Source organism: Anomalospiza imberbis, chromosome 28 (assembly GCF_031753505.1).
Source record: "Anomalospiza imberbis isolate Cuckoo-Finch-1a 21T00152 chromosome 28, ASM3175350v1, whole genome shotgun sequence".
NCBI classification, from domain to species: Eukaryota; Metazoa; Chordata; class Aves; order Passeriformes; family Viduidae; genus Anomalospiza; species Anomalospiza imberbis.
In genome coordinates, this window is record NC_089708.1 from 2,153,713 (window position 1) to 2,180,146 (window position 26,434).

General features: G+C 52.7%; 1 protein-coding gene across 9 annotated transcripts; it reads left to right on the forward strand.

Moving 5' to 3' along the window:
- The first annotated feature begins 17 nt into the window (after positions 1 to 17).
- Positions 18 to 25,174, forward strand: SLC25A37 (solute carrier family 25 member 37). Of its 9 annotated transcripts, XR_010993908.1 has the most exons (6): positions 18 to 256; positions 7,576 to 7,804; positions 9,743 to 9,799; positions 11,457 to 12,437; positions 12,636 to 12,681; positions 12,975 to 15,884. XR_010993908.1 is itself a non-coding variant. In XM_068174576.1 (4 exons), the coding sequence occupies exons 1-4, from the start codon at positions 62 to 64 to the stop codon at positions 11,835 to 11,837; spliced, it is 1,002 nt and encodes a 333-aa protein (XP_068030677.1). In that variant the 5' UTR covers positions 22 to 61; the 3' UTR covers positions 11,838 to 11,970. The 9 variants fall into 9 exon arrangements, 8 of the variants coding, with proteins under 8 accessions (XP_068030677.1, XP_068030671.1, XP_068030670.1 ...); XM_068174576.1 differs by lacking the exons at positions 12,636 to 12,681; positions 12,975 to 15,884 and having other exon boundaries at positions 22 to 256; positions 11,317 to 11,970; XM_068174570.1 differs by lacking the exons at positions 18 to 256; positions 7,576 to 7,804; positions 9,743 to 9,799 and having other exon boundaries at positions 12,047 to 12,437; positions 12,609 to 12,681; positions 12,975 to 25,174.
- The last annotated feature ends 1,260 nt before the right edge of the window (positions 25,175 to 26,434 follow it).

Below are 26,434 nucleotides of genomic sequence, written 5' to 3' on the forward strand. Positions count from 1 at the left end.
CGGTCCCGGTGTCCCCGGTCCCGGTGTGCCCGGCCCGGCCCGCGACCCCCGCTGCCGGCGCATGGAGCTGAGCTGCGCCATGGCGGGCAGCGCCGCCGCCCCGCCGGGCCCCGGGCCCCCCGCCGGGGCCGGGCTGATGGAGAGCGACGAGTACGAGAGCCTGCCCAGCGGCGTCGCGCTCGGCACGCACATGGTGGCCGGGGCCGTGGCGGGGATCATGGAGCACACCCTCATGTACCCCGTGGACTCGGTGAAGGTGCGCGGGGACAGCGGCGAGCGGCGGGGGAGGCGGGCACGGGGAGGCCGGGGTGAGCCGGGGATGCTGCAGGGAGCGGGGCAACACGCGTGGGGTGCCGGGGTGTTCGGGGGGACAGCGAGCGGTTCGTGGGGTGCAGGAACTTCTGGGGTGCAAGGGGGGAGTGTGAGAGGAGTGCGAGGGGTGCTGGGGGTGCAGGGAGGGGAGAGAACAGGGAGTGCGCAAGAGGTTTCGGGGTGCAAGAAGAGGGGAGGTGTAAAGGGCGTGCAAGGAGCTGTTGGGGTGCCGAGCAGAAGTGCGTAAGGAGCCGTTGGGGTGAAAGAAGTGCTGGGGGTTAAGGGGCTGTTGGGGTGTCAGGGACGTGTGCGAGGTTTTGGGGTGCCAGGGAGGAAAAGCTACAAGAAGTTGGGGTACAAGGTGGGGAGGGCATGGAGGGGATGTTGGGGTGTGGGAAAGGTGGGGATGTGTGATGAATCTTGGGATGCCGAGGGGCAAAGTGTCCATGGAATGGTGGGGTGCACGGGTGGGGAAGTGTCTATGGAATGGTGGGGTGCACGGGTGGGGAAGTGTCCATGGAATGGTGGGGGGAAGTGTCCGTGGAATGGTGGGGTGCACGGGTGGGGAAGTGTCTATGGAATGGTGGGGGGAAGTGTCCATGGAATGCTGGGGTGCACGGGTGGGGAAGTGTCCATGGAATGGTGGGGGGAAGTGTCCATGGAATGCTGGGATGCACGGGTGGGGAAGTGTCCATGGAATGGTGGGGGGAAGTGTCCATGGAATGGTGGGGGGAAGTGTCCATGGAATGCTGGGATGCACGAGGTTCCCGGGACAGGGAGGGTGCTGGGCAGGTCCCCGGGGTGTCACCCCCAAATCCCCTCTGGCTCTGGGGCCGTCCTGCAGCCCCGGGGAGCTTTGCACAACCGCTGGTGCAAAGGTGATGCCCCGGTGCTGCTCCCTGGACTGGGAGATGCCAACCCGGTGCCACCAGTGCCCTGCTGGCTTGGGACTGGATCAGGAGCTCCCTGGGGAGCTTCTTCCTCCCGGAGCGCTGGCAATCCCAGTTCAGGAGGGAAGAGCTGCTGGGATAGGGCAGTGTGGCCGCACTGGGATGGGGTGAGTGGCTTTGTTGGGGTCAGGGTGTTTGAAGATGAGCTGCTGGTGGATTTTGGAGCTGATGATGCTCCAGCACACTCAGGGAAGGCTTCCCAGTGTCTCCAGAGTGTGGGAATCATCCCGAAGGAGATTTCCTCTCTCTGCCCTGCCAGTTTGCTGCTGTAGGGCCTTCAAAAGAAGAGGGAAGGCTGGGAAAAGCCGAACTCCCTCGATGCTGGCGTGGATGAATCACGAGATGTTGCAATCCCTTCTCCTTCTGTCCAGGGCTCCCTGAAGTAGTAGAAAGAGCAGAGGAGAGGAAATGCTTTGGCTTTTGCAGATGCTGCCAGTGTTACGAGCACTCAAAGGAAATACACCTGCTTTTTTTGCCCTGTTTTCCCTCTGGGTCTGTCCCTGCTGCACCTGGCTCACAGATTTGGGATGTCCCCGCTGGCTGTGGGGTTGGTGCCCACCCTGAGCGTGGCACCAGCTGCTGGCACAAACAAATGAGGTTAGTTTAGTGCCCAGTCAGGGCCGGAGCAGCTCCGCGGGTGTTGTCCCTCCGGAGTTCTGCAGGTCTTTCCTCGGCGGGGCCAGCAGAGCCAGAAATGAAAGCGGTGCCCGGCTTCCTGGAGTGGGAGGCGCTTTGGAGGAAAAACTCCCCGAGTTGTGGCTTCCCTGCTGCTGCAGGGCCGGGGCTGTGCCTTAGGCTGGGGTAGCCCCGGCTGGAAGCGCCGGGAGCGGATCAAAGGCTCCGGCTGCTGCGGGAACACGCCGGGGGAGCCCGGCCAAGGTCGCTCTGCGGGCTGGGGCAGAGAAATCCCGCTGGGATTGCTCCTGCCCTGGGCACTCGCCGCTGTTCCACCTGTCTGCTGTGGGCAAAGGTGACAACTTACCCAAAAAAAAGGGAGTTTTTGATCCCTAAAGAGGTTTGGTTTTTTTGTAGTGGGTGTAGTTCAATAACAGCTCAGCTCTCACTTGATTGTGGCACGTTCCTGCAGGAAAGGAGCAAAGCTTTTCCTCAGTGGGACTTCCTGGGGCAGAGTTCCAGGCTGGAGGAGGTCAGGTTTTTCTGCAGGTGCAGAAGGAGCACCTGGGCAGCTCTGGCTCTGAGGTTCCTCCTGTCTGGGTTCCAGCGAGTCATTTCCTCCCAAACAGAAACTCAGAATGTTGTAATTTGGGGAATTGTTTGCTGCAGACACTTGCACAACCCCTGAGCTTGATGGGGTCACAGAATCCCAGAATGGTTTGAGTGGGAAGGGACCTTAAAATCCCCCAGGGCAGGGACACCTCCCACTGTCCCAGGCTGCTCCAAGCTGCCCTTGGACACTTCCAGGGATCCAGGGACAGCCACAGCTCCTCTGGGAATTCCATGCCTCCTTCCTCCCTCACAGGGAAGAATTCCCTCCCAATATCCGATTTCAATCTACACTCTTTTCCTCCCTGTTATTTTCCAATGTAGAATAATGAATAATAATTCATTTTTTTTTTTTACCATTAGGCAAATGAGCTGCAGCCTCGCCTGCGCTTTCCCTCTGCCTCTCCCCCTCAGCTCCGGTTGTTTGGACACCCTGGGCTGGGTTTTTGCTGGTGCTGAGGGTGTTTCTCACGCTTCTCAGGCTTGTTTTTGTTTGTGGCTGCTGCAAACAGCTGTGCTGGGAGCCCTGCTCCATCCCCTGTGATCTGGAGGGATCAGCGTGTCAAGGACTCCCGATGGCAGCAGAAAAGGAGTTTCTGGAGGGCTCCCCTGGAGCCTCCTCCTCCTGCCCTGATCCATTTGGTGATTTTTGTGCCAGAGCTGGTTTCCCAAAGCTGTGAAAACAAAGGATGGGCTCCCCCTGGGGATGTGAGGAACACTTTTGCTCCCCTGGGGATTAATTAATTGCTGGGGGGAGAAACTGGAGGCGTGCAGGGCTGGCACCTCCCTTCTTGCAGAGGGTGCCAGTGTCCCTAGGGAGCAAAAAAATCCTTTTCCATGAAAACCTGGCCTGCCCTTGGAGCTTCCCTGTGGTCACAAAGGTCCTGGAAGCACAGCAGACATCTGAGGAAGGCAGGGCTGTGGATTCTTTGGGGTTTGGTGCTGGGAGATTCTGCATCCCCCCGTTTCCAGCTGCTCCAGGAGGAACATGCTCCTCATGTTCCAGCTGAGGGGGAGTTTTGGGATGTTGGGAATTTCAGGATAACCTGCTGGACTGACCCTCTGCTCCCCTCCCACGGGTGTGCTGCTCATTTGGGGGCTGTTCCAGCTGAATCCCCCCAAAACTTAAGCTTGGCTTGTGCCCTGTCCTGTTCCAGCTGAGCTCCCCCAAAATTGGGGTTCAGAGCTTGAGCCTGGCTCGTGCCTTGTCCTGTTCCAGCTGAGCTCCCCCAAAATTGGGGTTCAGAGCTTGGGCCTGGCTTGTGCCTTGTCCTGTTCCAGCTGAGCTCCCCCAAAATTGGGGTTCAGAGCTTGAGTCTGGCTTATGCCTTGTCCTGTTCCAGCTGAGCTCCCCCAAACTGGGGTCAGAGCTTGAGCCTGGCTTGTGCCTTGCCCAGCTGGCAGGATCTGCTGGATCCCTGCAGAAATGCTGCTGATTTCCTGCTAAAAGCATTTTGTGTTCCCTTCGTGCGCCTCTGTCAGATGAACCCGGGAAAAGCAGGTTGTGCTCAGAGAAAATAAATAAAGAAACCCCAAACAAAAGGCAAACGAGGTCTGAGGGTGTTTGTAGGGTGTCAAACCAGTGACCCTCTGCCAGGATGTGCAAAACAGAGACCCGGGAAAAGCAATTTTGGGTAAAAACCAACCAGAAAACAACACTGGGGTAATGCAGGAGGGCTGGGGCTCTTCCCAAAGTGCGTCCAGCAGGACAGAGCTCTTCCCCAGGAGCAGGGAACTGCCTCAACCTGACCCTGGCACTTGTGGTGGTGGTTTTTTCCTGCCCAAACTGCAACCAGGACAAGCAGGGCGCTCGTGGCTGGCCCTGCACCGCTGCCTTATGCAATGGGGATTAATTGGAGTAGGTGGAGAAGAATTTCTTGGCTGCTTATCAGGGGTGAGGCTCCAGGAGCTGCTTGGTGGCTTCAGATAGGTGAGAGGAGCTGGGGGCACTGCCCAGCTCAGGGAAATCATCTCCTCAAGCCCTGATAAACTTCAGCTCCCTCCCACAGAGCTGCTCCCAGCTCCGGGCCTCTGGCTCAGCAGCAGGCACCCAGGAGATCCTGGATTAGGTTATTGCTTGGGCAGTTTGTCCTCCTAAATCGTGATTTTTGTTATTCCTTGGGCAGTTTGTTCTCCTAAATCTGGATTTGGTTTTTCCTTGGGCAGTTTGTCCTCTTAAATCCAGGTTTTGATTATTCCTTGGGCAGTTTGTCCTCCTAAATCTGGATTTGGTTATTCCTTGGGCAGTTTGTTCTACTAAATCTGGATTTGCTTTTTTCTTCGGCTGTTTGTCCTCTTAAATCCAGGTTTTGGTTATTCCTTGGGCAGTTTGTTCTCCAAAATCCTGATTTTTGTTATTCCTTGGGCTGTTTCTTCTCCTAAATCTGGTTTTGGTCATTCCTTGGCCTGTTTGTCCTCCTAAACCCAGGTTTTGGTTATTCCTTGAGCAGTTTGTCCTCTTAAATTGTGTTTTTTGTTATTCCTTGGGCAGTTTGTTGTCCTAAGTCTGGATTTGGTTATTGCTTGGGTTGTTTGTCCTGTTAAAGCCAGGTTTTGGTTATTACTTGTGCTCTTAGTTAAATTCAATCCTGGTTTTGGTTATTCCTTGTATTGTTTTTCTTGAGTTTGGTTAGTTTCTTTGGGTAGTTTGTCCTCTTGAATCCTGCTTTTGGCTCCTCCTTGGGTTGCTGAATCCTGGTTTTATCTGCTCCTTGGCTGTTAGTCCTGTTGAACCTGGGTTTTGGTTATTCCTTGGTCAGCTAGTCCTGGTTTTATCTGCTCCTTGGGCTGTTTGTCCTGTTAAATCTGCTTTTGGTTATTCCTTGAGCTGTTTGTCCTGTTTTTGGTTATTGCTTGGGCAGTTAGTCCTGGTTTTATCTCCTCCTTGGGCTGCTAGTCCTGTTTTACCCAGGTTTTGGTTATTCCTTGGGCTGTCAGTCCTGTTGAACCTGGGTTTTGGTTATTCCTTGGGCAGTTAGTCCTGGTTTTATCTGCTCCTTGGGCTGTTAGTCATATTCTACCCACAGGTGGCTGATGCAAACTGCAGCCTATGTGGGCTCCTGTGGGCTGTGGGGTGAGTTTTGAACCCCTTCAGAGTGGCTCAGATCCACCAGAATAAAGAAAGAAATCCTATTTATCCATTTTCACGTGAGAGCTGTACCCACCTTACATCCCTTTTCCATGAAAAGCTGCCTGTTCCTGACCAAGCCGGAGCAGCAGCGTGCCTGCAAATTGATTTTCCTGGGGTGTGTGTGACCCTGACAGGTACAGGAGGTTCTGTTCCTTCATGGGAACTGCTGGGGTGAAAGTGGGAAAAACTGGGGTTTTTTTTTACTTCCCAAAACCACACTGGTCCTAGACATAAATGTCACCTGCTGCTGCCAGGGATAAATTGGGATGAGACTGGGATTTTCTCCGGAACATCCCGAAATCCTGAGCAGCCTCCGTAGGATGGGAAGGTGCAGACACCACGAGGGGTTGCATGGACAGCTGGATATAAAAGCTGCTTTGAAATTCTGAGCTCATTCAGTGCACTGCTGCCCTCCCTGAGGGATTTTCCTGAGTTTTTGGGTTCCTTTGGAATTCCCAGGGAATGTGGTGCTGTGGAGCAGGGAGCTTTGCACGAGGCTGCCAGATTCCCTGGTGGAGGGTGATGCCTTTCATGAGCACCAGCTGATGCTGGAGTCTGAAATTCCAGCTAAATTTTTAGGGTTTTTAAAGTGTATTTACTGCAAATTCCATAATTTGGTTGGTCTAGACTTGAGTAAACCCAGCTTGGTTTTGTTATTTTGGCTGAAAGTCCTGAACCGAGCTCTGGTCGCTTCCTTGGGCTCACAGAGGGGTTGTGGAGGTGTTTTGGGGTTTGGGGGCTCCAAGGTTCAAACCTTAAAGGTTTTTATGGAAGGCTGAGCTGCTTTGTGGCCTCCTGGCTGATTAACGAAGGGCTTGACGAGCTGGAGGAGAGAATCCTTCCTGCAGCTCTGCAGCTTCTCCTTGGAAAAGCAGGAATTCCAGAGGTTGCTGAACACCCCTTGCCCAGCGCCAAGCCCGCCCCATTGTTGGTGTTTGGAGGCTGCTCCAAGGGCCTGGTTTCGGCGTCATGGGCTGGAATTGCAGAATCATGGAATTCCTGAGGCTGGAAAAGCCTTCCAAGGCCATCCATTCCTGCTGTGGCCCATCCCCACCTTGTCCCCAGCCCAGGGCACCGAGTGCCACGTGCAGGCCTTCCTTGGCCACCTCCAGGGCTGTGGCTCCATGGCCTCAGTGTTTAACCTTTCCCACAGGGAAGACAGGAAGGATCTGTGGGCATTTTGCTGCTCAGGATTTCCTGGGGTGCCTGTGGAGGTTTTTACCCAGTGCTGATTGGGGTCCTGGGACCCCTCACGTGTTGTCATTGTCACCTCCAGGCCTTTGAGCCCTGCTGGCTGCAGAACCCTGGAACGAGCTCCAAGGAATTTTCCTCAGGGGAAAATTGTGTAATGAAGTGGTGGCAGTGAGCTTTGGAGCAGGTTTGGATGCCAGGAGCTCAGCTGGCTTAAAATCTGTCTGAGAAAAATCCCTGAGGGACAGAAATGCAGCTGGAATTCCCTGCCAGGCCCTTGGGGGAGAAAACCAGTGGGAGCTGAGGGGAAAACAGGGACAAGGAACCTCCCAGAGCCTCTGGGGGACACTGGCTCTGCATTTTCTCCTTTTCAGGGAATTCCTGCCTGTTCCCAGTTTTCCCAGCTCGCCCTTCTAGGAACTGTCCCAAGCTGCTGGGCAACTGCAGGAGGGACAAGCTGGGGCAGACTCAGGGTGTTGAAAGCAGGAGAAAATTACAGCCTTCCCTGGATTTCTTCACCCAGCCTTTGGAGCAGCCTCATTCCTTGGGCTTTCCATGGATAAAGCAGAGCAGAGGTTGCACTTCCCTCCAGGAGCAGCCTGGGTGTCTCAGTGGGAGTGTGGGCTCCATCCAGCAGGATAAATTAAAAATTAGGATGAATAAGGGCCATGCAGGGGCTGACGTGAGCCCTCGGCGATCTCGGAATTCTGGTGGCTCTGAGCCCTGGGGTGGGTAACCAAGGCCTGTCCCTGGTGTGCTTTGTTGCAGACACGGATGCAGAGCCTGCAGCCGGACCCCAAAGCCCAGTACAGGAGCGTGTACGAAGCTCTCAAGAAGATGGTGCTGACCGAGGGCTTTTGGAGGCCTCTGCGCGGGATTAACGTCACCATGCTGGGGGCTGGCCCTGCCCACGCCTTGTACTTCGCCTGCTACGAGAAAATGAAAAAGTCTCTCAGTGATGTTTTCCAGCCAGGAGGAAACAGCCACTTGGCCAATGGTATTTTTTGGGGTTTGCCCTAAAAAAAAAAAATCCCATTAGTGGTTATCAACCTATCCCTTGCTTGCTTCTCACTCAGCCTGGTGCCCCTCCCAGTCTAAATTCTTATTTAATCTCAAATTATTCCAGCGCAAATCATCATCTTAGTGGGCAAAAGCACCCCTCCCAATCAAAATTCTTATTGAATCTCAAATTATTCCAGCACACACCATCAACTTAGTGGGCAAAAGCACCCCTCCCAATCAAAATTCTTATTGAATCTCAAATTATTCCAGCACACATCATCAACTTAGTGGGCAAAAGCACCCCTCCCAATCGAAATTCTTATTGAATATCAAATTATTCCAGCACACATCATCAACTTAGTGGGCAAAAGCGCCCCTCCCAATCAAAATTCTTATTGAATCTCAAATTATTCCAGCAAAAATAATCAGTTTAGTGGGCAAAAGGTGTTCAGGTGCAGCTGTGCTGTTCCTCTATTGCCATGGAATCCTTAAAGTTGGGAGAGATCTTCAGGATCAAGTCCCACCTTTGAAGGCATCACCTAAAGGTGTGATCGTATGTTGAAGGCATCACCTCAGCCTCTGGAGGTTTGAATTCAGTGTCCCTGGGAGCACGGAGTGCCCTCCATCCTCTGTGTGCTTTAATTTTTAGCGGGAATATTTCACTTTTAAACCCAGCAATAGCAGCAGAAAGCCTGGAATTGAGCAGCCAGGGCTTTACCAAAGGGTTTGTGCTGGGGATTCCCATGATTTTGCTGGGATGTGCTGGTAGGAATCTGCCATGGGGCACTGAACTCGGTGAAGGGAGTAAAATCCCTTCTGCTCGCTGCTCTTTGCTGGGAACACATTCCTGTGTTTGCCTTTCAAGTAGCTACAGGCCTGTGGTGCCAGCAGGAAAATCAGAGCTGTGGCTTCGTGAGAAATGACCAAAAGTCATTTGGGCAAGAGGGAATTGGAGGTGGGAGCCAACATCAAAGGGAAGGAGTGGCTGGAGAGCCTGATCCCAGAGCTGAGCTCGGGATGGGTCAGGGCTGGCTGGGTTTGGCACAGCCTGGGCACTGAGGCTTGGAAAGCAGGCTGAGTAAAGGGATGAAAATCCCTAATTAGGGATGTGCTGAGGGGAGGGTAAGCATTGCTCACAGCTCGCTCAGGCGCCGCGGGCGTCTGGGGCGGACGGATCCTTGGGAATTGTTGGGGAGAGCAGAGGTGGAGGCTGGGAGCGGATCCGGGGTTCTCTCAGGATGGGTTTCCTGCCCTGGGTGGTGGGACCTGGGTGCTCCCTCAGCATGGATGGGATCCCCCCGGATGGGATTCCCCCATGAATGTGATCCCCATGCATGGGATCCCCCTGGTTGGATCCCCCTGGATGGATCCCCACGGATGGGATTCCCCCAAGGATGGGATCCCCATGGATGGATTCCCATGGATGAGATCCCCCTGGATGGATTCCTGGAGATGCAGTCCCCCTGGATGGGGTCCCCCTGGATGGGATCCCCCTGGTGGGATCCCCATGGATGGGATTCCCCCATGAATGTGATCCCCCTGGTTGGATCCCCCTGGTTGGATCCCCACGGATGGGATTCCCCCATGCATGGGATCCCCCATGCATGGGATCCCCCATGCATGAGATCCCCCTGGATGGGATCCCCACGGATGGGATCCCCCCACGGATGGGATCCCCCCACGGATGGGATCCCCATGGATGGGATCCCCCTGGATGGATTCCTGGAGATGCAGTCCCCCTGGATGGGATCCCCCTGGATGGACTCCCATGGATGGATCCCCCTGGATGGGATATCCCTGGGTGGGATCCCCCTGGGTGGATTCCCACTGATGGGATCCCCCTGGATGGATTCCCATGCATGTGATCCCCATGGACGGCAGTGGTGCCTTTTGAGCCGGGTTTGGTGTTCTCAGGGCTGCTCTTGCCTTGCAGGCATCGCTGGGAGCGTGGCCACGCTGCTGCACGACGCCGTGATGAATCCTGCTGAAGGTAATCCTGGCATTCTGGGAAGTGCTGCTCCCTCCGGGACACCCAGGGCCTTCAGTGCCCCTGCCCAGATGAATCCGGGCATAAATCCCTCCTGGCTCTTCTGCCTCTGTCCCTTGGCAAGAACAGGATGAAATCCAGGGCTGCCCCCAGCTGGGAGACCTCCAAAACCACCAAACCGACCTCATTCCTCTGTCCCCTGGGAGGAGAGGGAGAGCAGCCAGGAGGAATTTATCCCTGGATCTCTGTGGTGCCATGGAACTTTGCAGGGGAGGTGTCCCCTTTACTGGTGTCACCTTTACTGTCACCACTCTGCTGCTCCTTGGGCCAGTGGTTCTGGTTTTCCTGAAGCTTTGGACTAACCAAGCTGAGCTCAGGTTGTTGGATGAGCACACAGAGGGACTGTGAGATTCCTGGCGAGGTGGAGGGGCAGGAGAAGGCCTCAGGAAACTGAGGATTAACAGGAAAATGCAGCTCAAATGACAATGCTGTCACCTGCCAGCTCCTCAGGGTCACTGGGTTGTGCTCCTGAGTGGGCCCAGAGCTGGGAATCTCTGAAGGAGAAACCTCCAGTCTATCAAATCCTTTTAATTGTACCCTGATGAAATCAATTAATTTAATTTGCCTCGTAAGTCAGTGGAAGTCACTCTGGCCAGGGAGGCTGGAGGGGGTGTGTGACACCCGGGGTGATGCTCAGGTGTGACTTCACCTTCCCCCCCTCACCTCTGCTGGGTCTGTGTGCATCCCCAGCGAGGGTCCTGAGCAGCCTGGCTTAATGGGGAGAGCTGAGGGGCCATTAATTAACCCTGAGGAGAGGGGTTCATTAGAACTGGTGGGTCATTAATTAACCCTGAGGAGAGGGGTCCATTAGAACTAGTGGGTCATTAATTAACCCTGAGGAGTTCATTAGAACTAGTGGGTCATTAATTAACTGTGAGGAGAGGGGTTCATTAGAACTAAAGGGTCATTAATTAAGCCTGAGGAGAGGGGTTCATTAGGAAGTGAGCTCTGAGCTGTCCCCTGGCTGTGCTGAGCTCTGGGGGCGCTGGGCAGCTCGGGGGGATCGGTTTGGGTGGGGAAGGGGAGGTTGGGGCTGTGCCAGCCAGGCCTGACCCCACAGCTGGGCAGTGTCCCTGTCCCCACACTGTCCCTGAGCTCTGGGGGCACTGGGCAGCTCGGGGGGATTGGTTTGGGTGGGGAAGGGGAGGTTGGGGCTGTGCCAGCCAGGCCTGACCCCACAGCTGGGCGGTGTCCCTGTCCCCACACTGTCCCCCAGCTCTGGGGGCACTGGGCAGCTCGGGGGGATTGGTTTGGGTGGGGAAGGGGAGGTTGGGGCTGTGCCAGCCAGGCCTGACCCCACAGCTGGGCAGTGTCCCTGTCCCCACACCTGTCCCGAGCTCTGGGGGCACTGGGCAGCTCAGGCTGGGGAAGGGGAGGCTGGGGCTGGGGTCACTCTGGGGTCTGTGCCAGCTGACCCCGCAGCTGAGCAGTGTCCCTGTCCCCACGCTGTCCCCGAGCAGTGGTGAAGCAGCGGCTGCAGATGTTCAACTCGCCGTACACGTCAGTGCTGGGCTGCGTGCGGACGGTGCAGAGGACTGAGGGCTTTGGAGCCTTCTACCGCAGCTACACCACGCAGCTGACCATGAACGTGCCCTTCCAGGCCATCCACTTCATCACCTACGAGCTCATGCAGGAGCACCTGAACCCCCACCGCCACTACAACCCCCAGTCCCACATCGTGGCCGGCGCCGTGGCCGGAGCCGTGGCCGCCGCCGCCACCACGCCCCTGGACGTGTGCAAGACGCTGCTCAACACGCAGGAGAACACGGCCCTGAGCTCCCTCAAGATCAGGGGGCACCTGTCGGGCATGGCCAACGCCTTCAGCACCGTTTACCAGCTGGGAGGGGTTCCTGGCTTCTTCAAAGGTGTCCAAGCTCGGGTCATTTACCAGACGCCCTCCACGGCCATCGCCTGGTCCGTGTACGAGTTCTTCAAGTACTTCCTCACCAAGCACGCGCTGGAGAAGAAACCATCCTCGTGAAAAAGGAGTGGGAGTCTCCCTGGGCCTCCTCCCAGCCAGCCCAGCTGGAATTCTGGTGGATTCACTTCTCCCTGCCTGCGATTCCCGTGGTGCTCGGTCACCAAATGTCCCCAGGGGTTCTGGGGATTCCCTGGCACGGAGTGTCCCCAGGGGTTCTGGGGATTCCCTGGCACGGAGTGTCCCCAGGGGTTCTGGGGATTCCTAGTCACTGAGTGTCCCCAGGGGTTCTGGGGATTCCTGGTCACTGAGTGTCCCCAGGGGTTCCTGGTCACCGAGTGTCCCCAGGGGTTCTGGGGATTCCCTGGCACCGAGTGTCCCCAGGGGTTCCTGGTCACTCAGTGTCTCCAGGGATTCCTGGTCACCGAGTGTCCCCAGGGGTTCTGGGGATTCCTGGTCACCGAGTGTCCCCAGGGGTTCTGGGGATTCCTGGTCACCGAGTGTCCCCAGGGGTTCTGGGGATTCCTGGTCACTGAGTGTCCCCAGGGGTTCCTGGTCACTGAGTGTCCCCAGGGGTTCCTGGTCACTCAGTGTCCCCAGGGGTTCCTGGTCACTCAGTGTCCCCAGGGGTTCCTGGTCACTCAGTGTCCCCAGGGGTTCCTGGTCACTGAGTGTCCCCAGGGGTTCCTGGTCACCGAGTGTCCCCAGGGGTTCCTGGTCACTGAGTGTCCCCAGGGGTTCTGGGGATTCCTGGTCACCGAGTGTCCCCAGGGGTTCTGGGGATTCCTGGTCACCGAGTGTCCCCAGGGGTTCTGGGGATTCCTGGTCACTGAGTGTCCCCAGGGATTCCTGGTCACTCAGTGTCCCCAGGGATTCCTGGTCACTCAGTGTCCCCAGGGATTCTGGGGTTTCCCTATCACAAGTGTCCCCAGGGATTCCCATGGTGCTTGGTCACTGTCCCTGGGGATTCCTGGTCACTGAGTGTCCCCAGGGATTCCTGGCACTGAGTGTCCCCCTGGCACTGAGTGTCCCCGGGGATTCCCGTGGTGCCTGGTCACTGTCCCCGGGGATTCCTGGTCACTGAGTGTCCATGTCACCGAGTGTCCCCAGGAATTCCAGGGATTCCCTGTCACTGAATGTCCCCAGGGATTCTGGTCACTGAGTGTCCCCCTGGCACTGAGTGTCCCCTGTGATTCCCAGTCACTGAGTGCCCCTTTCCCTTCCTTAAACAACAACAAAAAGAGAGTTTATACAGACTTTGATATTAATATATATCTATTTAATAACTTTATTTTGAAGCAGTGAAATCGCAAGCTTCTCTTTTTCTGGAAATAAGATGGAAGATGGAGTTTACTCCTTGCTGAAGGTTTAGGTTATGCAACCTAAGCTGTTTTGTTTTTTTTTTAATTTTTTTTTTATTTTTTACAGCAGAGAAACAAAAATGTCCTGGCACAGAAGTTAATTTTATATAAATATAAAATAGCTGGATAATGTTTATCCTTTATTTTTCTATGTAGGCAGTTGGGTGGTTTTAAAATGCTTTTACAGCTGGGTGCAAAGCTGTTTAAAAAGGGCTCAGTTCTTCCCTCCTGTAAGGAAGACCCAAAATCATTGATTTTATGGCCAGATTGGCTTTAATTACCCAGGTGGTGGCCTGGCTTCTCCTCTGGGTGTCAAGGTACTTGGAAGCCCCTTGAGGGGGCAAGGAATGGGGACATCACTTTGGGAACACGTGGGGCATCCCAGAATCCCTTTGTGGGGAAGAGGGGGAAATCTCAATTCCATTTTTTTTATAACTCTTGAAGATGTAGATTTTTAACCAAGCTGATTTTACAATTTAAACTTGCTAAAGGTACATTTTTATGGGGTGGGACACCTGACCAGCCTTCATCCTCGCAGAGTTTATTCCCACTTTTTCCTCTCTGGAGCCCTGATCCCATTCCAGGACCTCTCCTGGGATCCCGGGGGGTGCCCAGAGCTGTTCTGCTCCCAGGAAAGGGAGATCCTGGAGCTGCTGTTTACAGAGTCCCTGGCAGCTCCAAACCAGCCCAAAATCCTTGGGAAATTCCCAATGCAGATCCAAAGGCACCTCCCAGCCCTGCCTGCTGCTCATCCCTGTCCAGGAAGGACAAAAATCCCACCTGGAGAGGGAAAACCCGACCTGGAGGGGAAAATCCTGACCTGCAGAAGCTCCTCATTCCCCGAGTTTGGTTTTCCTGCTTGGAATGCTGAATGGGAAGGGTGGAAGCCTCCCTGCTCCAGCTGGGAATGGCTTTCCAGAACAAATTCCATCCTTCAGCTGCTCCTCTGGGAGATCAGGAGGGATTTTTGGGATCCTGGTTGTGCAAATTCCAATTCCAGGGTCCATTTCCTATTTGGGAATGGCTCTTCCAAAGCAAATGCCATGCTTTAACCTCTTGGATGATCAGGAGGGATTTTTGGGATCCTGGATGTGCAAATTTGAGTAACAGGGTCCATTTCCCATTTGGGAATGGCTCTTCCAAAGCAAATGCCATGCTTTAACCTCTTGGATGATCAGGAGGGATTTTGGGATCCTGGATGTTCAAATTCCAGGCTCCATTTCCCACTTGAATCCAGGGATGAATTCCATCCTTCCCAAACCAGATTCCATCCTTCAGCTGCTCCCTTGGAAGATCAGCAGCCAAGGAGGAATTTTTGGGATCCTGGATGTGCAAATTTGAGTAACAGGGTCCATTTCCCATTTGGGAATGGCTCTTCCAAAGCAAATGCCATGCTTTAACCTCTTGGATGATCAGGAGGGATTTTGGGATCCTGGATGTTCAAATTCCAGGCTCCATTTCCCACTTGAATCCAGGGATGAATTCCATCCTTCCCAAACCAGATTCCATCCTTCAGCTGCTCCCTTGGAAGATCAGCAGCCAAGGAGGAATTTTTGGGATCCTGGATGTGCAAATTCCAGTTCCAGGGTCCATGTACCCATGGGAATTGCTCTTCCCAAAGCAAATTCCATCCTTTAACTGCTCCCTTGGGTGATCAGGAGGGATTTTTGGGATCCTGGATGTGCAAATTTGAGTAACAGGGTCCATTTCCCATTTGGGAATGGCTCTTCCAAAGCAAATTCCATTCTTCAGCTGCTCCCTTGGATGATCAGGAGGGATTTTGGGATCCTGGATGTTCAAATTCCAGGCTCCATTTCCCACTTGAATCCAGGGATGAATTCCATCCTTCCCAAACCAAATTCCATCCTTCAACTGCTCCCTTGGATGATAAGAAGGGATTTTGGGATCCTGGATGTTCAAATTCCAGTTCCAGGGTCCATGTACCCACTTGAATCCAGGGGTGAATTCCATCCTTCCCAAACCAAATTCCATCCTTCAACTGCTCCCTTGGATGATAAGAAGGGATTTTGGGATCCTGGATGTTCAAATTCCATGCTCCATTTCCCACTTGAATCCAGGGATGAATTCCATCCTTCCCAAACCAAATTCCATCCTTCAGCTGCTCCCTTGGATGATCAGCAGCCAAGGAGGGATTTTTGGGATCCAGTTCCAGGATCCACGTCCGCCCTCCCTGGGATGTCCTTGGGGATCTCTGGGGCTGGAATGTGGCCCTGGAGCTGTCCCATCACCCAGGTCTGGTTTTTAGGGTGACCCTGAGCAGATCTCATCCTTTTCCCACAATTTTTGGAGCAGGAAAATGCAGGATCCCCTCTGGGGGGTGCCACGTGTGCCTTGTGGGAATGATCCCAGTGTGAATTGAGCTTTTTGCTGCCTTTTATTGTGTCTTAACCTGAATAAATCCCTACACCAAAGGCTCCCTGTGCCTTAAAGTGGGAAAATCCCGCTGGATTCTCCTGGATTTGGTGGGATTGGAGGTCTCAGATCTGAAGTTTTTCCTTGGGAAACTGGAGAGTCGCTCCTAGAGTCAGAACAACCTGGAAAATTCCCGTGGAGGTGGAATTTGGGGAATTCAATGCTGAAGAGCCAAAATGTAGGATGATGGGGGTGATTCCAGCTTTTGGTGCAGCCTCTGGAGTTCCTGCTCCATCCTCCTCTTATGGATGCTCCTTGGATATTTCTGCCTTGGGAGAAGCTCAGCTCCTCCTTGGAGTAACCTGGGAGTAGGGACTGGCTAGGGGATGTTGGGAAGGGATTTGGGCATCCTGGGAGAGGGGGAGATCCCGAGGGATGGGAACAAAAATGATCAGCCAGGATCTTTTGGGAATTCGCTCCTCCTCAGGCTGGGAGTGGGCAAATCCTCCTGGGAAAAGGTTAATCCTTTCTGGGAGGAGGGAAATCCATTCTGGAAAAATTAAATTCCCTTCTGGAAGGAGGAAAATCCTTCTGGAAAAAGGAAAATCCCTTCTGGGAGGAGGAAAATCCACTTGCATCCCTCTGGATATCCAACAAGACCAGCCCAGTTCTCATCATTCCCGAGGTCTCACCTGCAGCAGGAATATTTCCAATTTTCCAGCTGCTGGCGCTGGATCTGCAGGGAAAATCCCTTCCTAAATCCCCTTCCCCATCCCAAAAATCCCTGCCAAGTTTGCCTTTGGAGGCTGTGCTGCAATTCTGAGCTGAAATCCTTGATTTTAGCCCAGTCTCTGACCCAGTTCTGCCACAAACGCACAAGGTTCTTTAAGGGAGGGTGAGGAACTTTTCCAGTTCTTAATCCCTTTGTTGTTTTTTTTTTTTGTTTGTTTGTTTTTTTTTTTTTATTTGGATTTTTTCCTCGGCAAAAATAAAATAAAATTAAAAAAAAAAAAAAAAGTTTTCTTCACTGTTTACCAATGCAGGATCCGGGTATGAAATGCTGCTAGAGTTGTGTCACTGGAGCTTGAGGAAATAAAAATATCCTGATTTTTTTTTTGTCTTTTTGGAGTTCATGGTTGTTTATCCTTGGGAATGAGGGAGGAGTTGGCTCATCCCTGAGGGAATGGTGCCTTCTAGCGATGCCTGAGCTCTTCGGGAGGAAAACCCATCCTGGGAGGAGGGAAATCTGAACTGGGAGGGGAGAAATCCATTCTGGAAGGAGGAAAATCCTCCTAGGACAAGGAAAATCCATTTTGGGAAAAGGAAAATCCATCCTGAGAGGAGAAAAATCCTTCTGGGAGGAGGAAAATCTGCTCTGGGTGGGGGAAAATCTGCACTGGGAGTAGGAAAATCCATTCTGGGTAGGGGAAGTTCCATCCTGGGAGAAGGAAAATCCTTCTGGGAGGAAGAAAATCCTTTCTGGCAGAAGAAAAATCCATTCTGGGAGGAGGAAAATCCATCCTGGGAGAATGGAAGTCCTTCTGGGAGGGGGAAAATTCTTTCTGGGAGGGGGAAAACCCATTCTGGGAAAAGGAAAATATATCCTGGGAGGAGAATCCATTCTGAGTAGGGGAAAATCCATCCTGGGAGGAGGAAAATTTCCCTGGGAGAAGGAAAATCCATTTTGTAGGGAGGAAGATCCATCCTGGGAGGAGGAAAATCCACCCTAGGAAAAAGAAAATCCATCCTGGGAAAAGGAAAATCCATGCTAGGAGGAGGAAAATTTTCCTGGGAGAAGGAAAATCCATCCTGGGAGAATGGAAATCCTGGGAGAGGGAAAATTATTTCTGGGATTAGGAAAACCCATTTTGGGAAAAGGAAAATCTATCCTGGGAGGAGAAAAATTCTTCTGGGAGGGGAAAAATCTGAACTGGGAGAATGAAAATCAGTACTGGGAGGGGGGAAATCCTTCTGGCAGGGGGAAAATCCATTTTGGGAGGAGGGAAATCCTTCTGGGAGGGGAAAATCCATTTTGGGAGGAGGAAAATCTATCCTGGGAGGAGAAAAATTCTTCTGGGAGGGGAAAAATCTGAACTGGGAGAATGAAAATCAGTACTGGGAGGAGGGAAATCCTTCTGGGAGGGGGAAAATCCATTTTGGGAGGAGTTTTCCACCCTGGCAGCTCCTCCTGGGGCTCACGCTCCTCTAGGAGCCGCTGGAGAGTTTTTGATCTCGCCTGGCCGGGAATTCCCAACCAAACTCAGGAGCTGCGGCTTCTGCCGCAGCAAAAATTCCCAAATTCCCACATAATTGGAGGTTTCCCTCCCCTGGAAGCAGCATGCGGGGGAGGGAGCTGCTCTTTGCTGAGGTTTCTCTTAAATTTCCTGCAGGATTTGAAGGAAAAACCCCAGGAAATGCTGGAGCTGCTTTGGATTTTCCCTTCTTCTGGAATAAAAATAGGGAAAATTCCATTTATTGGAGCAGTTTCTGCCCGGTGCTGGTGCTGAGCAGGGAAGAATTCCCTGGAAGTTGAATTCCCTGGAAGTTGAATTCCCTGGTATTTGAATTTCCTGGAATTTGAATTTCCTGGAATTTGGGATGGGCAGCATCAGGTTCAGAGGGATTCAGCTCTCCCTGAGGCAAAGGAGACCCCAAGGTGGGACCTAAAGGGAAAAAAAAAGGGAATCTTCACCAAAATATTGAAATTATGAATTATCCGCCGTGGAATGAGCGCTTCAGCTCCAAATGGACAATTCCGGGTTTTTCCCAGGGATTTCTGGAGCCCTGAGCAGTTCTGTGCCACGGATATTCCTGCGGCTCCACGGGGCAGCAGGAATTCCTCAGCTCCTTTGGGATTTTTGGGGTGGTTTAACCCAAATTTGGGCTTTTTGGCCGGTCCAAGTGCGCCCAGGGAAAAGGATCTAGTCCAGGGAAAGCAACAAAATCCCAGGAAAGGGATCCAGTCCAGGGAAAGGAACCAAGTCCCAGGAAAGGGATCCAGTCCAGGGGAAGGGATCCTGTTCTGGGAATTGGATCAAATACAGGAAAAGTGATCCAGTCCCGGGAAAGAGACGAAATCCTGGGAAAGGGATCAAATCCCAGGAAAAGGACCCAGTCCTGGAAATGGGATCCAGTCCAGGGAAAGGGATCCTGTCAGACCCAGTCCTGGAAATGGGATCCAGTCCAGGGAAAGGGATCCTGTCAGACCCAGTCCTGGAAATGGGATCCAGTCCAGGGAAAGGGATCCTGTCAGACCCAGTCCTGGAAATGGGATCCAGTCCAGGGAAAGGGATCCAGTCCAGGGAAAGGAACCAAATCCCAAGAAAGGGATCCAGTCCAGGGAAAGGAACCAAAATCCAGGAAAGGGATCCAGTCCAGGGGAAGGGATCCTCTTCTGGCAATTGGATCAAATACAGGGAAAGGGATCCAGTCCTGGGAAAGGGACCAAATCCCAGGAAATGGATCCACTCCAGGGGAAGGAACCAAGTCCCAGGAAAGGGATCCAGTCCAGGGGAAGGGATCCTGTTCTGGGAATTGGATCAAATCCTGGGAAAGGGATCCAGTCCTGGGAAAGAGACTAAATCCTGGGAAAGAGATCAAATCCCAGGAAAGGGACCCAGTCCTGGAAATGGGATCCAGTCCAGGGAAAGGGATCCACTCCAGGGAAAAGAACCAAAATCCAGGAAAGGGATCCAGCCCAGGGGAAGGGATCCTCTTCTGGCAATTGGATCAAATACAGGGAAAGGGATCCAGTCCTGGGAAAGGGATCCAGTCCTGGGAAAGGGACCAAATCCCAGGAAAGGGATCCAGTCCAGGGGAAGGAACCAAGTCCCAGGAAAGGGATCCAGTCCAGGGGAAGGGATCCTGTTCTGGGAATTGGATCAAATACAGGGAAGGGGATCCAGTCCTGGGAAAGAGACTAAATCCTGGGAAAGGGATCAAATCCCAGGAAAGGGACCCAGTCCTGGAAATGGGATCCAGTCCAGGGAAAGGGATCCTGTCAGACCCAGTCCTGGAAATGGGATCCAGTCCAGGGAAAGGGATCCAGTCCAGGGAAAGGAACCAAAATCCAGGAAAGGGATCCAGTCCAGGGGAAGGAATCCTCTTCTGGCAATTGGATCAAATACAGGGAAAGGGATCCAGTCCTGGGAAAGGGATCAAGTCCTGGGAAAGGGACCAAAGCCCAGGAAAGGGATCCAGTCCAGGGAAAGGAACCAAGTCCCAGGAAAGGGATCCAGTCCAGGGGAAGGGATCCTGTTCTGGAAATTGGATCAAATACAGGGAAAGGGATCCAGTCCTGGGAAAGAGACGAAATCCTGGGAATGGGATCAAATCCCAGGAAAAGGACCCAGTCCTGGAAATGGGATTCAGTCCAGGGAAAGTAATCCTGTCAGACCCAGTCCTGGAAATGGGATCCAGTCCTGGAAATGGGATCCAGTCCAGGGAAAGGTATCCTGTCCAGGGAAAGGAACCAAATCCCAAGAAAGGGATCCAGTCCAGGGAAAGGAACCAAAATCCAGGAAAGGGATCCAATCCAGGGGAAGGGATCCTGTCCTGGCAATTGGATCAAATACAGGGAAAGGGATCCAGTCCTGGGAAAGGGACCAAATCCCAGGAAAGGAATCCAGTCCAGGGAAAGGAACCAAGTCCCAGGAAAGGGATCCAGTCCAGGGGAAGGGATCCTGTTCTGGGAATTGGATCAAATCCTGGGAAAGGGATCCAGTCCAAGGAAAGGGATCCAGTCCAGGGAAATGAACAAAAATCCAGGAAAGGGATCCAGTCCAGGGGAAGGGATCCTCTTCTGGCAATTGGATGAAATACAGGGAAAGGGATCCAGTCCTGGGAAAGGGACCAAATCCCAGGAAAGGGATCCAGTCCAGGGAAAGGAACCAAGTCCCAGGAAAGGGATCCAGTCCAGGGGAAGGGATCCTGTTCTGGGAATTGGATCAAATCCTGGGAAAGGGATCCAGTCCTGGGAAAGAGACGAAATCCTGAGAAAGGGATCCAGTCCTGGGAAAGGGATCTTGCCCTGGGAATGGGATTCAGATCCAGTCCAGGGAAAGGGATCCTGTCCTGGGAAAGGGATCCAGTCCAGGCTCAGAAGAGCCTTGCCCAGAGCCTGCAGCTCCCAGGATTTGGAAGCAGAATTTCTTTGCACCGCCCAAATCTCCATTTCCACCCATTTCCTCATTTCCTTTGCCCCACTCCCACTCCCACCACATTCTTTAGGAAATGTCCAATATTTCCCCCTCCCTCCAAGATTTTTGCTGGAGTTTTTTTCCCCCTGGCTCTCCGTGGCACCTCCCCCTCCTCATCCCCTTTGGAGCTGCTGAGAGGAGGGATTATTCCCTATTTACCCAACATTTATCCACTATTTATCCACGGTGTCTCCACTCCTCTCCTGGGCAGAGCAGCCCTGGGGGCATCAATCTGCACCTTCCTCTTGTCACCTGCTCCAAACCTCGCTGGGGCCCGACCGAAAGCAAATAAAATAATGATAAAAATTTCAATAAAGGTGATGGATGGATTGGATGGATCCGTTGGGCTGGGCTGGGCTGGGGAGCTGCAGCTCCCAGGAGTTTTTGGAAGGTTCAGCTTCCAGCAGGCCATGAGAAATTGATTTTTTTTTTTTTTTTTGGCAAACCTCGGAGCAGGTGCAAAAAAAACCAGGAGGAAATCCTGGTTTTCCCCTTCTCAGCCAAAAATGGGATTATTGAGGTGGGAAACAAAGCAGGAGCTGAGTGAAGCAAAGGTGGGGATGCTCTGACCTGCTGAATTCTGGGACAAGAAAGCCCAAAATTGACAATATGAGAGCTGGAATTCTATCAGGATATTTTTATTTTCTCCAGCTCCAGTGACACAACTCTAGCAGCATTTCCCACCTGGATCTCTCATTGGTAAGCAGTGAAGAAAACACTTAAAAAAAACCCTTTTATTTTATTTGGCCAAGGCAAGAAAACAAACAAAAAGCAGATTAAGAACTGCAAAATTCCCCATTCTCCTTTGAATAACTCCATGCATTTGTGGCAGACAAAGTGGCAGAATTGGGTCAGAGATTGGGCTAAAATCAAGAATTTGGGGTCACAGACCAGGATAAAACCAAGGATTTGGGGTCACAGACTGGACTAAAATCAATAATTTGGGATTACAGACTGTGATAAAACTAAGGATTTGGGGTTACAGACCGGGCTAAAATCAAGAATCTGGGTCAGAGACCAGGATAAAATCAAGGATTTGTGGTCACAGACCAGGATAAAATCAAGAATTTGGGGTTACAGACCGGGATAAAACCAAGGATTTGGGGTCACAGACCAGGATAAAATCAAGAATTTGGGGTTACAGACCGGGATAAAACCAAGGATTTGGGGCCACAGACCAGGATAAAATCAAGAATTTGGGGTTACAGACTGGACTAAAATTAAGGATTTTTTGGGTCACAGACTGGGCTAAAATCGAGGATTTGGGGTCCCAGACCGGGCTAAACCCAAGGATTTCAGCTCAGAATTCCTGGCCCCGCTCCAGAGCAGTTTTACACCTGCAGAGCCCTGCAGAAAACACTTTCCCTGCTGCCAGGGCTGTTCGGAGGAATTAATCCCGTGGCCAAACACGAATGTTTTTATTCTCTTTGCGGCCGAGTGTGGCAGAATCGGCCGGGGGAGAGGAAGGAGTGGCCGGAAAACTTTTCCCTCCTGGAGCCCTCCAAGACAAACAGGGAGAGGGAAGAGGGGAGGTGGAAAAGGTGAGATGTTTGTGTTCGTGCTCATTAGCCCTGAAAGAGCAGCAATATTTGAGCAGAAGCCGAGATTAAGATCGGATGGGTGAACAAAAACCCACACAAACCCAGCCCGGATCCTGGATTAAGCCAACGGCAGCGCCCAGGTTTGGGGTCGGCCCCGGGAATTCGGGGCTGCTCCGGCCCCGGGAGGGTCCCAGGAGGGGATGGAGCAGCCTGGGGTGGGGAAAGTGTCCCTGCAAATGTCCCTTAAGAGCTCCTCCCTTCCCTGGGAAGGGGATCCGGTCCAGGGAATGGGATCTGGTCATGAGAAAGGGATCTGGTCATGGGAAAGGGATCCTGTTTTGGCAATGGGACCCTGTCATGGGAAAGGGATTTAGTCCTGGGAATGAGATCTGGTCATGGGAATGGGATCCAGCCCTGGGAATGGGATCTGGTCATGAGAAAGGCATCTGGTCATGGGAAAGGGATCCTGTTTTGGGAATGGGACCCTGTCATGGGAATGGGATCCAGTCCTGGTAAAAGGATCTGGCCCTGGGAATGGGATCTGGTCATGAGAAAGGCATCTGGTCATGTCAAAGGGATCCTGTTTTGGCAATTGGATCTTGTCTGGGGAATGGGAGCATGTTCTGAGAATGGGATCCAGTCCTGGGAAAGGGATCCTGTCCTAGGAATGGGATCCAGCTGTGGGAATGGGACCCAGCCATGGGAATGGGATCCAGTCGAGGGATGGGATCCTTTACTGGGAATGGGATCCAGTCCAAGGATAGCATCCTTTACTGGGAAAGGGATCCTTTCCAGGGAATGGGATCCAGCCGTGGCAATGGGATCCAGTCCAGGGAATGGGATCCTGCACCAATCCTGCTCTGCTCCTGCTGGAGGTGCCAGCCCAGCTGTGGCACTTGGTGGCATCGCTGTCCCCTCGGGGCCGGGCATGGCTGTACCCTGGGAGCTAATGGGACCTTTGGAACCGGGGTGAATCCATGGGTAAATATCCTTGGAAGGGTTTTTTATGGGATTTGTTCATCCCTGATGCCTCAGCAGCTCCCGAGGATTTCCTGAGGGAAGGTCTGAGCGTGGCAGAATTCCCCAGGGCTGCTTCTCCTGCGGGCCTGGAGGGAAACAAGAGGGGGAGAGGAGGGGAAAATGAAATAATGGCTGTGAGAACTCCAGGCTTGAGGGGTGGAAAGAGAAATCCTGGAATCTGGGAATGGAAGAGCCCTGATTTTACCCCTTCAGCACCACAGGCTCTGCAGGACAGGATCCCGTTCCCAGGGCAGGATCCCTTTCCCAGTAAAGGATCTCTTTCCCAGGACTGGATCCCTTTTCTGGGATAGGATCCTTTTTCAGGAGAGGATCCCATTCCCAGGACAAGATCCCTTTCTCTGAACAAGGTCTCTTCCCCAGAACAGGATCCCATTCCCAGGACAGGGTCCCATTCCCAGGGAAGGATCCCATTTCCAGTAAAGGATCCCATTCCCAGGGCAGGGTCCCATTCCCAGTAAAGGATCCTTTTCCTGGGACAGGATCCTTTTCCAGGACAGGATCCCATTCCCTGGGCAGGATCCCTTTCTCCTCCTCTGAGCTCCTGCTCCAGCCTCTGTTCTGGGGGATTCTGGGAGATTCAAACTCTTCCATGGAAAACCAAACTGTGCTGGGAAATCTGGGAATATCCCTCTGGAATCCCCGTGTGGGAAGGCAGGGCCGGAGGGGATGTGTGCCCCTTGCTCTGAAGTTTTTCCACCTTTTTTTTTTTTGAAATCTGGCTGTCCCAGAAACCCCTGGATGAGGTTTTTGGGGCAAACAAAAACCAGCCCACCGGCACTTTGCTGTTTGGCAGCAAAATTTGGGATACTCAGTAGGATTATCCAGTGGGTAATCCCAAATCCAGCCCCGCTGTGGGGCCGAATTCCTGGGAATTCTGTGTGGCTGGTGCCTCTTGGAAATCCTGGAATCATCTCTGGGAAAAGCCCTTGGTGGGAACAGAAGTGGGAGGATCCTCCCTCGCTTCCAGCGGCATCCAGTGGGAAAATCCCGGGAGTCTCCCTCGTGTCCTTGCTGTCCCTGGCGGCTCCCAACTCCCCCAGGATCATCCCCGGGATGCGGCTCTCCCCGGCAAAGGGGACCCCAGGGTGGGGTCCAAAGGGGAAAAAATGGGAATTTCAACCGGAATGTTTGGATTGTGAAATCCCCAGCACAGAGGGAATATTTGGGTTCCAGGTGGGAAACATCCCTGGCTCCTCAGGGGGACTTTTGGTGGGAGGCAGAGCCGGGTCCTGGGTCCCATCCTTGACTCCCACTCTTTTCCTTGATTTCCACCACTTTTCCTTCATTTCCACCCATTTTCCTTCATTTCCACCCTTCTTCCTTGATTTCTGTCCCTTTTCCTTAATTTCCATCCTTTCCCCCTTTATTTCCACCCCTTTTCCCTCATTTCCACCTCTCTTCCTTGATTTCTGTCCTTTTTCCTTCATTTCCACCCATTTTCTTTGATTTCCACCCCTTTTCCTTGATTTCCACCCCTTTTCCTTGATTTCCACCCTCTTTCCTTTATTTCCACCCCTTTTCCTTGATTTCCACCCTTTTTCCTTGGTTTCTGCCCCTTTTCCTTGGTTTCCATCCCTCCCTGTCCCCATTCCCAGAGGATTCCCAGGTCCCTGCTGGGAAGGGACCCCTTTTATGCCTCCCTTTCCCATTTTGGGATGAGGGATAACAATAAAACCAAATCCACCCCCCAAATCCTTCCCTCTGCTCCTTTTGGTTCCAAGATCAGAGCATTCCCACACAAACCCAGGAACGCTTTCTCCAAACCCCTTTTCCCATAAAAATCCTTTTCTTATCTCCCAACTTTCCCTCCTAGGAGCGGCCACCACCAATTCCTGCCGGCTTTGGAAGCACTTCCAGGGATTTTTCCTGGGATTTCTCCTTGCTTTTGGCTGGTTTTTGGGAATTGAGGTGCCCAGGCTGTGACAGAAGATGAGGAATTCACCCTGGATTTTCTGCAGGAGTTTCCCATGGGAATGCCAATCCCCAAAGCTGCATTTTCCACCTCTCCAAGCCCCTTTTCTCCCTTTCCCCCCCCCCCCCCCCCCCCTTTTTTTTTTTTTTTTGGTGGAAATCTGCCTGGATGGTTGTGCCACTTGGATTTTCCCCTTCCTCCCTGAATCCCTTTGGCATTGCTGCTTCCAAGGGGGGAGGAAGCACCAGGTGGATCCATGAGGAGTTTCCATGGATAACAGGAGCGTCCACGAAGGGAATAATCAACACTGGAAATCCTTGAGGGATTTGAAGAGCTCGAAATCCTTGTGGAATCATGGAATGGGTTGGGTTGGAGGGACCCTAAAGCTCATCCCATTCCCATAGGACACTTTCCTCTATCCCAGGGGGCTCCTCCAGGCTTTGGACACTTCCAGGCCTGGGGTGTCCTCATGGCTCAGCTTCCCTCTCTCCTAGGAGAACATCCCCACATCCCAAAGGGTTCATTCCCATTCCCAAAAGATTTCCTGCTCTTCTCCTGGGAGAACATCCCCACACCCCAAAAGATCTGTTCCCAAAAGCTTTCCTGCTCTCTTGGGAAAACATCCCCACATCCCAAAGGATTCATTCCCATTCCCAAAAGATTTTCTGCTCTCCTGGGAAAACATCTCAAAGGATTCCTCCTCATTCCTGAAAAGTTTGCTGCTCTTCTGGGAGAAAATCCCCACATCCCAAAGGATCCATTCCCATTCCCGAGAGCTTTCCTCTTCTCCTTGGAAAACATCCCAAAGGATTCCTCCTCATTCCTGACAGCTTTCCTGCTCTTCTCCTGGGAGAACATCCCCACATCTCAAAGGATTCATTCCAATCCCAAAAGATTTCCTGCTCTTCTCCTGGGAGAACATCCCCACATCCCAAAGGATCCATTCCCATTCCCGAAAGATTTCCTGCTTTTCTCCTGGGAGAACATCCCCACATCTCAAAGGATTCATTCCAATCACGAAAGATTTCCTGCTCTTCTCCTGGGAGAACATCCCCACATCCCAAAGGATCCATTCCCATTCCCAAAAGATTTCCTGCTTTTCTCCTGGGAGAACATCCCCACATCTCAAAGGATTCATTCCAATCACGAAAGATTTCCTGCTCTTCTCCTAGGAGAACATCCCCACATCCCAAAGGATCCATTCCCATTCCCAAAAGATTTCCTGCTTTTCTCC